The sequence below is a fragment of the Eptesicus fuscus genome, chromosome 6, assembly GCF_027574615.1.
Source record: "Eptesicus fuscus isolate TK198812 chromosome 6, DD_ASM_mEF_20220401, whole genome shotgun sequence".
NCBI lineage: Eukaryota > Metazoa > Chordata > Mammalia > Chiroptera > Vespertilionidae > Eptesicus > Eptesicus fuscus.
In genome coordinates this window covers 28339299-28352594 of record NC_072478.1, presented here as the reverse complement: position 1 = coordinate 28352594, position 13296 = coordinate 28339299, and the positions used below count along the sequence as shown (strand labels likewise).

At 54.4% G+C, this 13296-nt stretch overlaps 1 protein-coding gene and 1 long non-coding RNA gene across 7 annotated transcripts in view; both read right to left on the bottom strand.

Annotated features, from left to right (window-relative positions):
• Positions 1–1207: 1207 nt before the first annotated feature.
• On the bottom strand, positions 1208–2491 carry LOC129149423 (uncharacterized). Its single transcript, XR_008556314.1, has 2 exons — positions 2253–2491; positions 1208–1680 (listed from the first exon to the last, which is right to left on the bottom strand). It is a non-coding gene; the product is annotated as an uncharacterized LOC129149423 (long non-coding RNA).
• A 436-nt stretch (positions 2492–2927) lies between these two features.
• PIP5K1C (phosphatidylinositol-4-phosphate 5-kinase type 1 gamma) overlaps positions 2928–13296 on the bottom strand; it is a 52785-nt gene continuing 42416 nt past the window's right edge. The window contains exons 12-19 of one of the 6 annotated variants that reach the window (XM_028159230.2): positions 12946–13107; positions 12111–12249; positions 11933–11965; positions 10443–10547; positions 8322–8445; positions 6741–6818; positions 4374–4457; positions 2928–4129 (exon numbers count right to left, since the gene is read on the bottom strand). In XM_028159230.2, coding sequence (XP_028015031.1) covers positions 4127–4129; positions 4374–4457; positions 6741–6818; positions 8322–8445; positions 10443–10547; positions 11933–11965; positions 12111–12249; positions 12946–13107 — 728 coding nt within the window. In that variant the 3' untranslated portion in view covers positions 2928–4126. Of the gene's footprint in view, positions 4130–4373; positions 4458–6644; positions 6819–8321; positions 8446–9399; positions 9985–10442; positions 10548–11932; positions 11966–12110; positions 12250–12945; positions 13108–13296 lie in introns of those variants that run through there. The other 5 variants (XM_028159233.2, XM_054717511.1, XM_028159234.2 and 2 more) reach the window with 5 other exon arrangements.

The following is a 13296-nucleotide window of genomic DNA, read 5'->3' as shown; positions in this document are numbered from 1 at the left end:
GCTTCATAACCACCCTAAATGCTGGCGTTGTATGCTCTACTTGTGCTTGGTACCAAGGTGCCAGGTGGGGTGGTCTTCCAAAGGATTCCTTCTAGAATCCCTTATCCTCAAAATAGTTCTGTTTTTCCTTGATCAGTACTATAGAGGCTTTACACAAAATTGCTGTCCCATGCTAGATAACTTTATGCAAATTGTTAAAGAATATATACTATGAAAACAAATTAGTACTTATATTGTAAATATATGCAAAAAAAATGTCTTCCAAAAGAAATAACAGAAGACCATCTCTGGCCACCCCGATGACAACCCTGCTTGTCATGGGATATGGGTTGTACCAGTGAGGCCTGGCCCTGAGATCTTCAAAATGCAGATGCATCTGTGAGAGTATTTGCATTTTAATATTTGAATGTAAGGAAAGTACCTTCTAGATTATCGGTGTGTCTAGTTTATATGTGAGCTGAGCCATTCTGCATCTGCATCTATGATTATAACTGGGTTTCCAAGGGCTCACTTACAGACAGGTCTGACTTTCAACGCAGTGCTTCTTAAACTGGGAGTCTGGTAGAAATAGTTTCCCTTTAAATGGGGTCCATGCATTGCTCAGTATGTGAGCCATTTTGGGGAGTGTTTGTTCCTTTGAGCTGGGCTGCAATGATATCAGAAGCTTTTTATTTTTTGTTAATCCTCACCCAAGGATATTTTTCCCATTTATTTTTAGACAGAGTGGAAGGGAGGGGGGAGAGACAAAAGACAAACATCGATGTGAGAGAGACACATCGATTGGTTGCCTCCCGTATGGGGCCAGGGATGGAGCCTGAAACCAAGGTACATGCCCTACCGGCTAGGGTGATGTCAGAGCTTTTAAAAGTTTTTCGAGGTGAACTGAAACCCAGGAGGCCACAGCTATTAAGGCCATTAAGACATTTGGGTCCTGGCCCTGACCGAGTAGTTCAGTTGGTTGGAGAGTCATTCTAATATGCCAAGGTTGTGGGTTTGATCCCCAGTAAGGGCACAGAATCAACCAATGAATGCATAAATAAATGGAACAACAAACTGATGTTTTTCTCTCTCAAAGTGATCAATAAAACAAAACATTTGGGTCCTGTTGTTATTTTAAATCTCCTGAGGGTTTATGTTTTGTTCAAAGCGGGTCCTCAAACTCCCAACCAGACCACAGGAACACATAGAGAGGCAAAGAGGCGGCAGATGTTTATTACCCGATTTATTAGAGAACTCTTCAACATAAAAAGAGGAAGGGGTGGCAGGGAGGGGCCCGGGGCTGCATATGAGTGTTATCAGGGCCAGCAGTGGCTGTAAGGTTACAGAGGCGCCCAGGAGGCTGCGCTCCGGATTGTCACATACTAGACCAGGGGCTGAGCACGCGGAAGCCCCGGTAAGAATTAAGACACACAAGGTTTGCAGTTTCGTTGTGTTTTGAAATCAGTTCAGCCATAAAAACAAGGTTGGGATGGGGACCGTGGGCTGTGGTGACAGTACCATGGCAAGAGACCCCATCAGGGATGGGAGTATTGCACTAAGCCAGGTGGTGGAGGGGGTTGGGGGTTTGAGAGGAGGCTGGCAGGGGACACACAGAAGGTTCTACCTTGTCAGCCTCAAGAAATGCCTTTCATTTTTACAGTACAGCAAGCCAGACGCTGCCCATGTTCTCAGCGACAGCGGCTATCAGAGATGAGTCAGGAGAGAAATGGGGGCAATTTACAGCTTTCCATCTTTGGGGGGCCGGGTGGGTGACAGCTAGGTGGGCTGATCCAGGCCTTCCCAGGGGTCTGAGGAAGGCCATGGGTCCACTACAGTTATAAATAAGGTCTTGCCTTCCTGCCCGCCCCCCCGCCCCACCCCGCCCAGAAAAGAATGGACAAATGCCTCCCATCAGCACAGTCCTGGGACAAAGAATACAACACAAAATGGGTCTCCAAAGGGGTCTTCCTGACTTAACATGAAAACAGAAATGTCACATCCAGGAGGTTTGCAAATTTCTCCTACAAGTCAGCATCCAACCACTGCATTTGTTCTGTGATTCACTCAGGAGAGCCCAAGGGGCCCAGCAGGGACTGGGGCCTGATGGGGCCACAGGCAACTCCCTTGCTCGTTTCTGTACTGACCAAGGATGGCTTGGACGCAGGGCCCACTGCCCCAGGACTGGGCTGCTCCACTGGTCACCCCCCCCCCACCCCCGGGGCTCAGGATGTCTCTGGTGCCCAGCCTCTGGGGGCCTGGGTGGTGACTCTCACGTTGGTGTTTGGGTGACGCAGCTGTCCCCGTTAGTCCTCCAGGTCTGAGATGCGCCTCAGAAGTCTGCCTGGCTTCTTGGTGGGACTGGTCAGGAACAGATTGGTGACTTGTGGCCAGAGTGTCTGCAGACAGCGCTGGTCTGCAATCCAGGTGAGGGTGTTCCCCAGGGTCTGGACAAATGCTCCTTGGGGAATAGAGAGAGAATGCTGTCTTGCAGCTGGTCCCCTTCCCCAGCTGCACGGAGGCCCCTGCACAGACAGCAAGAGGAGAGCCTTCGGGGTGCAGCCTGGTTCTCCAGGGAAGAGTGGACAGCAGCCAGATCAACAGGTTCCCTCCAGCAGGCTGTCTGAGGTGGGATGCGGAGGGACCTGCATAGCAAGAACCAGCAACAGTGTATGCAGCTTGCAAAGGACTCAAAAAGTCAGATTCCTAGATCAGCGAGTTATCTAGCTGTCTCAGGCTCCACCAGGGAGGCAGGTACTGGGGAGAAATTCTTCCAAAAGATGTGGCTTCTATTCCGGGCCGGTTCCCAGCTGTTCCCATGTGGGCCTGAGCTGGTGGGGGTCCAGAGTGGGCAGGGGGCAGCCATCACTGACATTTCATCTCAGGAGGTGAAAGTGTGTCTAGGTGGAGGTGTGGGAGACTTTGCAAAGCTGTTGGCTACAGCAGCCCCTTCCGGACACAGCAGGGTATCCGGGCAGTCACCCAGTGGGGCTCTGGGCCCAGGAATGGCTGCCCCTGTTGAAGATGACAAAAAAAATACTGTTTTTCATTAAAGAACGTTTCCTTTAATCTGCACAGGTGTCTTCATCAATTAAAAATGAAAGAGAGGCTGCCCACCCATCATGGGGGGACTCTTGCTGCAGAGAGTCTGTCCCTCTAGGCCTTGTGCCTGCCCATGGGGAGGGCCCCTGCTCCAGCTCTCTGGAAGTCCTGTGGCTGAGGGCCCAGCTGCCTCCTCTGAGTCGGATGTTTTGGAAATCCTTCTTTGAAAAGGTGTCTCCCATCACTTGGGCCCTATCTTCCAGACACTAAGCGGTCCACATGGATGAGAGACGTTCACAGCCCTGAGCTCCATCGAGAGAGGGGGTGGCCGCGTGTCCATATTCTGGTCACTGCCAGGCTATTTCTGCTCCCAAGTCACCTGGGAGGCGGGGGTGGTGGGAAACATATGCTGAGATGGAGGAGTCAGCAGGGTGGTGAGCCACTCCAGGCCACCAGGCGGCCTCCCCCAAGGACAGATGTCCGGGCACCCGGCCCACAAACCTGAGCTGAGAGCAGCTGCTGGGCACAGGCTTGTGGCTTCCAGAGGGGCCCTGGGAACCAGTGGGGACCTGGTGGCCCTTCCTTCCTAGGTGTCCTATCCAAGACAGACAGAGGTGGAGCAGGGCGGTGCCTGCGGAAACTCAGAGCAGGATTTTCACCTGGAATGGCTGGACCATGGGACACAGGTCCTCAAAGCCAATGAGCCTGTTCTCTCAGCAAGACACATGCAAGCATAGCAAAGAACCAAAAAGTGCATAGAATGAAGTGTCTTCTTTCCCACTGTGTGTGTGTGTGGTTGTTTTTTGTGTTTTTTTGTTTGTTTGTTTTTTGTAAAAAAGCAGCCGTGTGCTGCCGTCTCTGTGCAAAGAGTAAGGACCCAAAATAAATACATGATTGGAAACTCAGGAAGGTTCACAGTATCACAGGCGCAGGTAGTTGACGGAACCGGGGTCATTGCTTTGCAGCCCGGAGCATCAGTGACCATCGCCAAGGGGAGGAGGTGGGCGAGTGAGATCCAGTGGCAGCCAGGTGGCGTCTCCTGTGCTCTGGGCCAAGCTGGGCTGGCCAAGTGTATGCTCCACTCCTATGGGTTGGTGATTCGTAGAAATTACTGCAGAGGGCAAGAGAGGCAGGTGAGGGCGAGATGAGCCATGGCTGGCCCCCCCACCCACTGGGCCTCCCATGATGTGGCCTGGCCATGAGGGCTGGACACAGACCCCAAAATACTTACCCATGGGCCACCACACAGTAAGAGCCCAGGCCTACCACTCCCACCCCAGACCTGTTTCCCCCTCTGTCCTTGGGGTGCTCTCAGCCCCAAGTAGGCCAGGCTGGCAGGCCATGGGCACACTTACTGTGTCGCTCTCGCCGTCGGAGGCTGAGTGGGCCTGTGCGCTATAGTGGAGCGGGGAGTACACCCAGCTCCTCTCATCGGTGGGCTGGAGGGCGGGCAGGCGGCACGTGCAGGAAGGGCGCAGAAGAAGAGCAGGGTGTGAGGAGGCACCAGAGAGGTGAGAGGGAGGAAGGAAGAAACAGAAATAAAAGAGGCGGACCCCCAATGCAGGACAAGTGGGCAGCTCGGCCCCCGGCTGCCCTCTCCCTGATGGGGACCTGCCCCCAACCTGGATGGGCCTTGAGATGGGCAGGACCGGGGTTGAGTGGCCTGAGCAGGCAGGGTGGGCAGCAGGAAGCGGTGAGTGCAGTCAGGGCGTGCCGGCGGGGCGGGAGGAAGGGTGGCTGGAGCTTGGTGTACTGTGCTGTCCTCTTTCCTCCTCCTGCTCTGCCCACCCGTGACTCCTAGCCCAGCAGCACCCCAGCCCAGACCCTGCCTGCCATGCAAGCTCTGGGGCGCCTGAAGGTGCAAGGTGGCGGTGGCCTAGTACTCTTCCAGCTGTGACTGGGGAAGGGGTTCCCCATTTTGTCATCAGATTGGGGGCAGGCGTGCTTCCCTGCCAGGTTTGCTCCCATCTCAAAAACCTCCCTGGGCCCTGGAGGCCTCCTCAGCTGTCTTCTTCCTTCCTCCTCTCGCCCAGGAGCCCCCACTCCTGACCTTCAAAGCCCTGAGGCCTGAGGACCTCTACTCCGGCCCAAGCCTCTGTTGTGAGCACACACCTGCCCTGGCCACGTCCACCTGGCTGTCCCCAGGCCCTAAACCTACCACAGCCACAACCAACAAGCCCCAGACCCACCTCTCCTGCACTCACTGCCCCTCAGAGCCTACCTGCTGCTTCCCCCAACTTCTGTGTCTGCTCAACACCGCCTTTCCTGCCGCTCTCACCGGCCAGACCCCTGTGCCCATCTGTGGACTAGCACAAAGGCACATGGCGCAGCGGGACAAGACACTACTGTAGGCCCCACTCATTCCTTCACACGGCGATGGCACAATACAAAGCCCTGCTCATCGGCAGCAGCTCGCTCCGCCTCCCCTGCCCGCCTGGGAGCCTGGAGGCCAGGCTAGGCTGTCTGCATCCAGTGCCCAGCACAGGGCGGCTGCAGGAGGGATTGACACCGACCTAGCTGCCCTGCTGGGACTCAAAACGTGAGAAAAGAGGGTCCCATTGAACCCTCTATAGAGAGCTGGGTCTGAGGGAGGGAGGGACCCAGAAACTGAGGATGACCCCACTAGAGTTAGGCCAAGGGCACATCTTTCCTGCAGGCCTGAGGGCCCTTCTTGCCACTCATCCAGACTTCCTGTCCTCCCATCCAGCCTCCACACTTCGGTTTCCACTGCGCCCCCAGCGAGACACGCTTTCCTCTTCATTCCCACACCCCATGTGTCTTTTAAAGTCCAGGTCAACCCCCTCCGGGCACCTTTGCAAACTGCTCCCCCCAGGGATCCCTTGGGGGCTGCTGTGTGTCCCCAGCTGATGGGTCATGAAGTCACCTCTGGGGGATGGCATCCCCATCTTGGGAGGGCAGTGTGGCAGGAGGGACTGGCGAAGTAGTCTTGATACCCAGTGGCAAGCAGGGGGGTTGCTGTTGGGGCCGTGGTGTGAGCCTCCTCTTGAGAAAAGAAACTCTCTCCAGTTCTTTACCCTGTTCTACCCATTCACACTGTGCGGCTCTGGGCAGGTTACTTGGCCTCTCTGGGCCCTTCATTAATTGTTTATAATGACGATAATAGGACTGATAAGGCCATTGCTGCATGACATCTACACAGCGTCCCACTGGGTGGATGAGTGTCGACTACACACGGAGGCTGGACTCAGAATTTGTCTAAACTGTGTGCTCTCGTGGGCTCCCTGAGGAGCAGGCCTCAGTTATTCCATCTGTGAAATGGATATGAAGATACTAGCTCCTCTCTCTTGTAGCTAAGAGCCAGCTTTGCAGTCCCTCATTGACCCATTGACCATCCCCATCAGAAGGGCAGATGCCCCTTGGGGAGCCATCAGCAGGAAAGTCTAAATGAATGAGAAGTGTCCGCCTGACTTGTCCCTCGCTTGGAAGAGGTGGCCTGGGGCTGGGGTTCAAATGTAGATTCCACCATGGCGAGGCCCGCTGACCACCAGCCGTGCACCTGCTGGCCACTGATGCTAACTTCACAGGAGATTAAGTGACATCCCTGCAGGACAAACACAGCAGGGCACCCTGCAAAGTTGTCATGATTATTTTCCCCAAGTCCCTTCTCAGAGGAAGAGGGACGGCCAGGCCCTGAGGCTCCTGGCTGCCCCGGGCAACGGGGCGGGGGCTGGGCTTCCTGGAGGCCTGCTGTGGTCACTTACAGTCCCCGAGGAGCTCAGCGTCATGGCCCGCAGTCGGCGATGCCGGGGAGAGTAAATCCAGTACCTCCCATCCGTGAACTGGGTGGGCCGGGAGGGCGGAGGAGGCAAAGAGAGGACAGGATGAGGGGACAGGAATGCAGAATCCAGCTGAGGTCAGGAAGGTCAGGTGGGGAGGGTGCTAGGCGGGGCAGGTGAGCCAATGGCAAAGCAGTAGGAGAGTTTGGGGGTGTCAGGGTCACTCTGTGGCCTCTACCTTCTCTGCTGCCCTTTGTGGCCCAGCCACCCACTCACAGGACACAGCCCAACCGCCTCACACAGGATTCGAGAGAACAGGACACCAGTCAAGCCCCCAGGGATGGGAAATGATGGCTGGTAGGGAGGATATGCATACAGTGTGCCCCCTACAGTTCCTGGCAGGGGCCCTGTGACCCAGCAGCACTGGCTCAGGACAGCAGGGTGGTGGTAGTTAAGAAGCAGCGATAGCAGCAGAGGGCCAGGCCCACCCAGGCCTGGAGGTTTGAGGCCAGGCGCCAGGACCAGGGCAGGGGGCAGCCCGCAGCTCACCTTCTCTTGGGGGGCAGAGATGAAAATGGAGGTTTGGGAAGAGGTCAGGCAGCTGGGCTGCAGCATCTGGCACTTTCCGTTGCAACTGGGGCCATCTGACCCCTGACCCACCATCGAGGGCCAGTGGACTAGACTTTGCAGGCTCCTGGCCACCCAGTACCTACCTCACCCAGGCTCCTGGCTCATCTAATCTGTCTGCCTACAGGAGATGCAAGGCGGGGAGGTGACCCCAGATTTGGGAGGGAGGCCCCAGTCTCCAGGACAAGGCCCCTTCCTGCTCTGATGAACCCCGCCTTGTTCAGGAACAGCCGCATGTCCTCGGCCAGGGAAGAAGACAGCATGAGGCCCATCTGCCCCCTGCCACATTTCCCTTGCCCCCTTAAGGACAGAGCCCACCCAGCCACACCCATCACCCGGTAGGAGAAGATCCACAGCATTTCCAGCACAGACCAAGGACCAGGGGCCCATTGGGGCTGAGAGCGTGAGGACTAGGGTGATTCCCAGGGGGACAGGGTGGCACAGCTGGGGCCTTGGCTCTTGCCAGGCAGTGGTCAGAAGGTCTGGGGAGCAAGGCCCAGGGAAGTTTCCTGGCCGTGGGATGGCCTGGCCTGGGTATGAGGCGGGGCGCTCACATACCACGTGAGTGTGCAAGTGTTCAAGAGAATACCATGTGAGTGCCGTGAGCATGTTAAGAGCAATGTGAGTGTGCAAGAGCATATGCAGGTGTGTGTGTGCCTTCCAAGTGTGTGCCTCTCAAATGTGAGTGTGTGAGCATGTCCATATGTCAGTGTGAACGTGTACAAATGTGGGACCGTGTGCTTGTGAACATGTGTCCACATGTGCATGTGTATAGACATGTGTACACGGGTATGATAGTGTGTGCAATGTATGTCCATGTGTGTGAGCATGTCAGCGTGTGTGCAATGTATGTCCATGTGTGTGAGCATGTCAGCGAATGTGCATGCATGAGCACATGTGGGTCGAGGGCCCTGTGATGAGAGCCCCTGGAGGACTTACAAAGTAGATGTCGGTGGCGGGCGTGTCCTCCTCATCCGAGGCCTGGCTGGCGGGCTCTGAAGCCTGGCTGGCGGTTTCAGCTTCAACAACAATGGCAGAGGGACAGGCCGGGGAAGCCTCCACCCTGGGGACAGGGCAGGACATGGGAGTCCTGGGGCCAGACTCTCAGCAGTACCATCCTTTTCCTAGCCCACTCCCTCTCACCCTCCTGCCCCCTCCTTCATCAGTGTGTCACCAAGGAGACAAGTCTTAGGAAGCCAAATAAAACCGAATACCCTCCATTTGTCATGGCCCAGGTAATAACTGGCCTACCTGGACCTCTCCCCTCAACACAGGCACACAAACTGTCCTGGCCTTGCCACTTATTCCCACTGGACCCTCTATAGAGAGCTGAGTGAACGTAAAGCCTCACTTTCCTTCTCTGAGCCTCAGTTCTTCATCTGTAAAGTGGGGACATGCAGGTGTGAGCACTTATGATACGCCGAGCCTGCTCAAGAGCCTTGTGTGAATGAATCCACTGAATCTCCCTTGCGAAGGGTTTGCTGCTGTTCTGTATCACAGATGAGGAGACTGAGACTAAGAGAGAGGGTGAGAATCATGCCCAGGCCTCAGCTGAAGGCTATGAGATTGCTATGTAATTTTCATTTCATGAATAAATGACAAGCTCTAAAGTGACAGGAGTATTCCTAAGTTGTTCTTCAGTCATGTTTCAGGTCAGGTTGTTTTTCTGGGCAAAGACTGAGTCATATGTTACACTGCAAGGCTTCAGTTAATGGCAAAAAAGCACAGTGGCAGAGACTGGAGTGTGCCGTGTGCACGTGTGTGTGTAAAATAAACTCTTAATGGCAAAGTGAAGCCTGGGAATGTGGTGTGAATGCTAAGGCCTCTTAAAATAGAACAGCAAAAAAATAAAATAAAATAAAAATAGAATAGAAATTTTAAATTATAAAATTAAACAGACCAAACAGATGAGAAATAAGTTAAAACATAAAGAAACTGAATGACAACAATTAATACACTGACAGAACAGACAGAGAACTTTCTATTCCCCGGCAAAAATACACATTTCTCCCATATGTCCATGGATATTAAAAAAACAAACAAAAATCTAACGTTGTACTTGACATAAAGACTTTAATCTGTTAAAAAAATAGCATAGTTTTTTTTAGGCCACTTTTCAACTCAAAAGTAAAATTAGAGTTAAGTACTAAAAGGGTAAAAAAAAAATCCTTAGGTACCCAGGAGTGCAGAGACATTCCTAAATAAACCTCAGTCCACGGTCTCTCTCCCTGAGCACTGCTGATATCAGGGCTGGGTCCCTCTCTGTGGGGGGCTGTCATGGGCACTGTGGGATATTGGGTAGCATCCCTGGCCCCCACCCACTCAATGCCAGGAGCACCCCCATTTGACAACCACAGATGTCCCCAGACATTGCCCAGTGTCATCAGGGGGCAGGACCACCCCCAGGTAGTTGAAAGCCTCACTGCCTTAGATCAAAGAGGACCTTAAAAGGAAAATCATTAACTATCTACATATGAGCCAGCATAAAAAGGAACTGCTTCATGTCAAAACTCTTGGGACAGCAAAAGCAGCACTCAGAGGAAAATGCATAGCCTTAAGTGCCTCTTATTAAAGAAAGAAAAAAGGAACTTAAGCACTGAACCTAGAAGAAAAAGAAACAAGTGAGAAAACAAATCCGAAGTTAGAAGAAATAAATTACCGATGAGTTAAAGTGCATGAAACAAGAACAAAATATGAGAGGAGAAAGGGTGCCTAAGACCAAAAGGGGTCTTTTGAAGAAACTGGCCAGTCATCCTCTCACAAGTACAGGTAATAACTGGCCTACCTGCGAGGAGAAAGAATCGCAGATCACCACCGAGGTATAATCCCTGGACTGACACATTAAATGCAGCTCTGAGTGAAACTGTGCTCCCCAGCACCTCAGTTCCTGAAGCCCCATTCCCATGCCTCTGCTCCCCAGAATGTGGACTAAATTTCCCAGCCTGCCTTGCTGCCAGCTGGCCATGTGACCATGCTCAGCCAATGAGATTGGGGCAGAAGTTGAGTACAGAAACCACGCAACAGGAGAGCATGGACCACATGGACTGGATGGTCACTCACCCCTCTTCCTCCTCCTTGGGGACCACTATCTCCACACTGCACGTGGGCTCCACCTGCACTGTGATCTGCTGCAGGTCCTCCTCTACGCGTGCCTCCTCCTGGGGCCTGGAGGCAATGGGATGACATGCTCAATTTCCCTCCTCACCCACCTCCACGTCCCAGGAACTCCAGCTGAGCTCTGGGCAGGTGCCGATTTCAGTCCCATGAGGTCTGAGGTGCTGTCTCTAGGTGCCAACCAACCAGTGCCCAAAGCTGGTCCAGCTCAGGCCTAGTCCTTTTGGCTGCCATGCCCACCTGGGGGCTTGGAGGGGACAGCAAATGACCGTCCACTTGGGGTTGTCCTGGGACTCTGGCACCACAGGAGCACAATGAATGACTGGCGACATGAATGCTGCCCCCATTCCTGGTGTGTGTGTGTGCCTTCCACACAGGACCTGAACTAGAGGTGGGGTGATTTGGGGGCCCAGAAGCTGAGGCCCCTGGTGTAGGCTGGTCAGAGTCTTTGGGCAGCCAGCAGGCAGCTGGACAGAGGGAGATGTACTTTTCGCTAAATGTGCTTTGTACCATGACTTTCTTTTCAACTGGCAAGAATTATCCTCCCAAAAACTAATTCTGGAGAGCAACCCCTATTCACTACAGTTGTGTGACAAGATCAAACAACTGGGAACAACCCAAGTATTCCTCAAGAGCAGGAACAATCTGTTAGAAGGAAGAGAACTGCCCGGCCAGTGTGGTTCAGTGGTTGAGCATTGACCTAGGAACCAAGAGGTCACAGTTAGATTCCCAGTCAGGACATATGCCTGGGTTGTGGGCTTGATCCCCAGTAGGGGGTGTGCAGGGGGCAGCTGATTGATAATGTTTCTCTCTCGTCAATGTTTCTATCTCTCTATCCCTCTTCCTCCCCCACCTCTCTAAAAATCAATAAAACCATATTTTTAAAAAAAGAGAAGGAAGAGAACCAGCAAAGGCTCATAGCAACAACCTTCATCTGGAAAGTGGCAAAGCAAGGAACCGGGGGCACAGAGCCACAGCTTTTGTCAAAGCAAAAGGGAGAAACAGGCCTGAGTGTGTTTGCTTGTATATTCATAAAATATCTCGAGAGAGAGAGGAAGAAAACATCTAGGCTGGTGCTCCCAGGGAAGGGACTGGGCATAGAGCAGGGGCAGGCATCTCACTGTGTGCACTTTTATATCTCTTAGAATAAAAAAGAAAAAGGATTCACAGGTACAGGGGAGGGGGGCACCCAGGTGGGAGTGAAACACAAAGTGACTTGAGATTCTGTGTGGCTCTAGAGCCTGAAGATGGATCGTTAAAATAAATCTGTTCCCAGGAAAGAGGGGCTCTGGGTGGAAATGTGAAGAGGTGAGCTATGCAGCAGGGAAGGGGAGGGCGGAAAGGTGGGGGGCAAAGGAGTTCTGCAGGGAGGAGCTGGGGAGACTGTGGGGACTAGAGAGGAGACTGGAGGGGAGGGGGCTAGGGTCTCATCTTACCGGCTATCCTGTCCCGAGGACTGTGTGCGCCGCCTTCAGAGAGAACACAAACAGGTGGAATAGATGGAACAGACAGGGAGGCCTCCCCACCTGCCCCAGCACCAGGCCCTGTGCTGGCCCCTCCTCTTAGGAATGCAGCCCTGCCTCTGAGCTGCCCCCACCTCCTCCTTCTGCTCACCTGTACCTTGGCTGCTCTGAGGTCTCTGAGGGGGACCGCTCTGGGATGGACAGGGATGTGGAGGACAGGGTTGTGGCGATGGATGCAGTGGTGGCCTCCTCAAAAGAAGGTGGTGTGCAGGGCAGGAGGTCAGGCCGGCCTGTGGGGAGGAGGCAGTGGGTACCTGTGGGAGCCAGGCTCCCAGGGCCTGCTGCAGGGACTCGGCTCTACTGCAGCTCCCACTGGTCACTCCCACTGTTTCCCCAGCACAGGGAATTCCAGTACCTTCCTGCTGCTCTCAAACTAAAACCCAAACTGCCTCCCTGCAGTCCTGCCCTACCTGACCTCATCACCTCCCGCCTCTCGCTCACTCTGCTGCAGCCACACAGGCCTCCTTACTGTTCCTCCAACACGCCAGGCACCGTCCTGCCCCAGGACCTTTGCGCATGCAGTTTCTCCCCTGATGCTACTCCCCAGCCCCTCCCTGACTGGAATCTTTGACCCTGGTTGCTTGGAGAGACCTCGAGAACATCAGGCCCAACCCCACTGAGCACTTCCTCCTTCCTGGTCTCTGTGTCCCCTCCCAGGGCGGTGCTTTCTATGCTTAGTTCTCCCTGCAGGTCTTCCTGGGCCTTGTCCCAGCTGTCCCCTACCCCCTAGGTGGCCGCAGATGTTGAACTGGAAGGGGACCCCTCCCATTCGGGCTTAGCCCAGCTTCGGGGGTCCCTTTCCTCACACTGCATTGCTATTGTTGCTCCCTGCACCCCTCCCCCTAACCCCTTAGGGATGGTGTCTCTCCCCAGCAGCTGCCTCATTTCTCCTGTTACACATGTGCCCACTTCCACTGCCCAGTCACCTTCGTCCTCCAGCGTGGGGTAGCTGCGGGCCCCCCGCAGGTCGTACTGCGCATCCTCCCGCTCACTGGGGATCTGGCTGGCTGAGAAGGCAGCTGTGGGCCCCAGGGGTTTGACTGCCAACAAGGCACCACGGCCCTTCTTGGATGGTGACGACTTCAGGGCTGGGGAGGGAGAGTGGTTGATGCGCTTGGGGCGGCGACAAGGCAGGGACCCACAGACCTCCGTCTCTCCTTTGCATGAAAGTGTGGTGGGCACCAAGGGGCCCACCACCTGTACACACGGCCCTCTGTTCCAGTTCCAGCCTGTTCCTCAAGCCTGGGGCCTGGCGGCAAGGGGATGACATTCTCAAG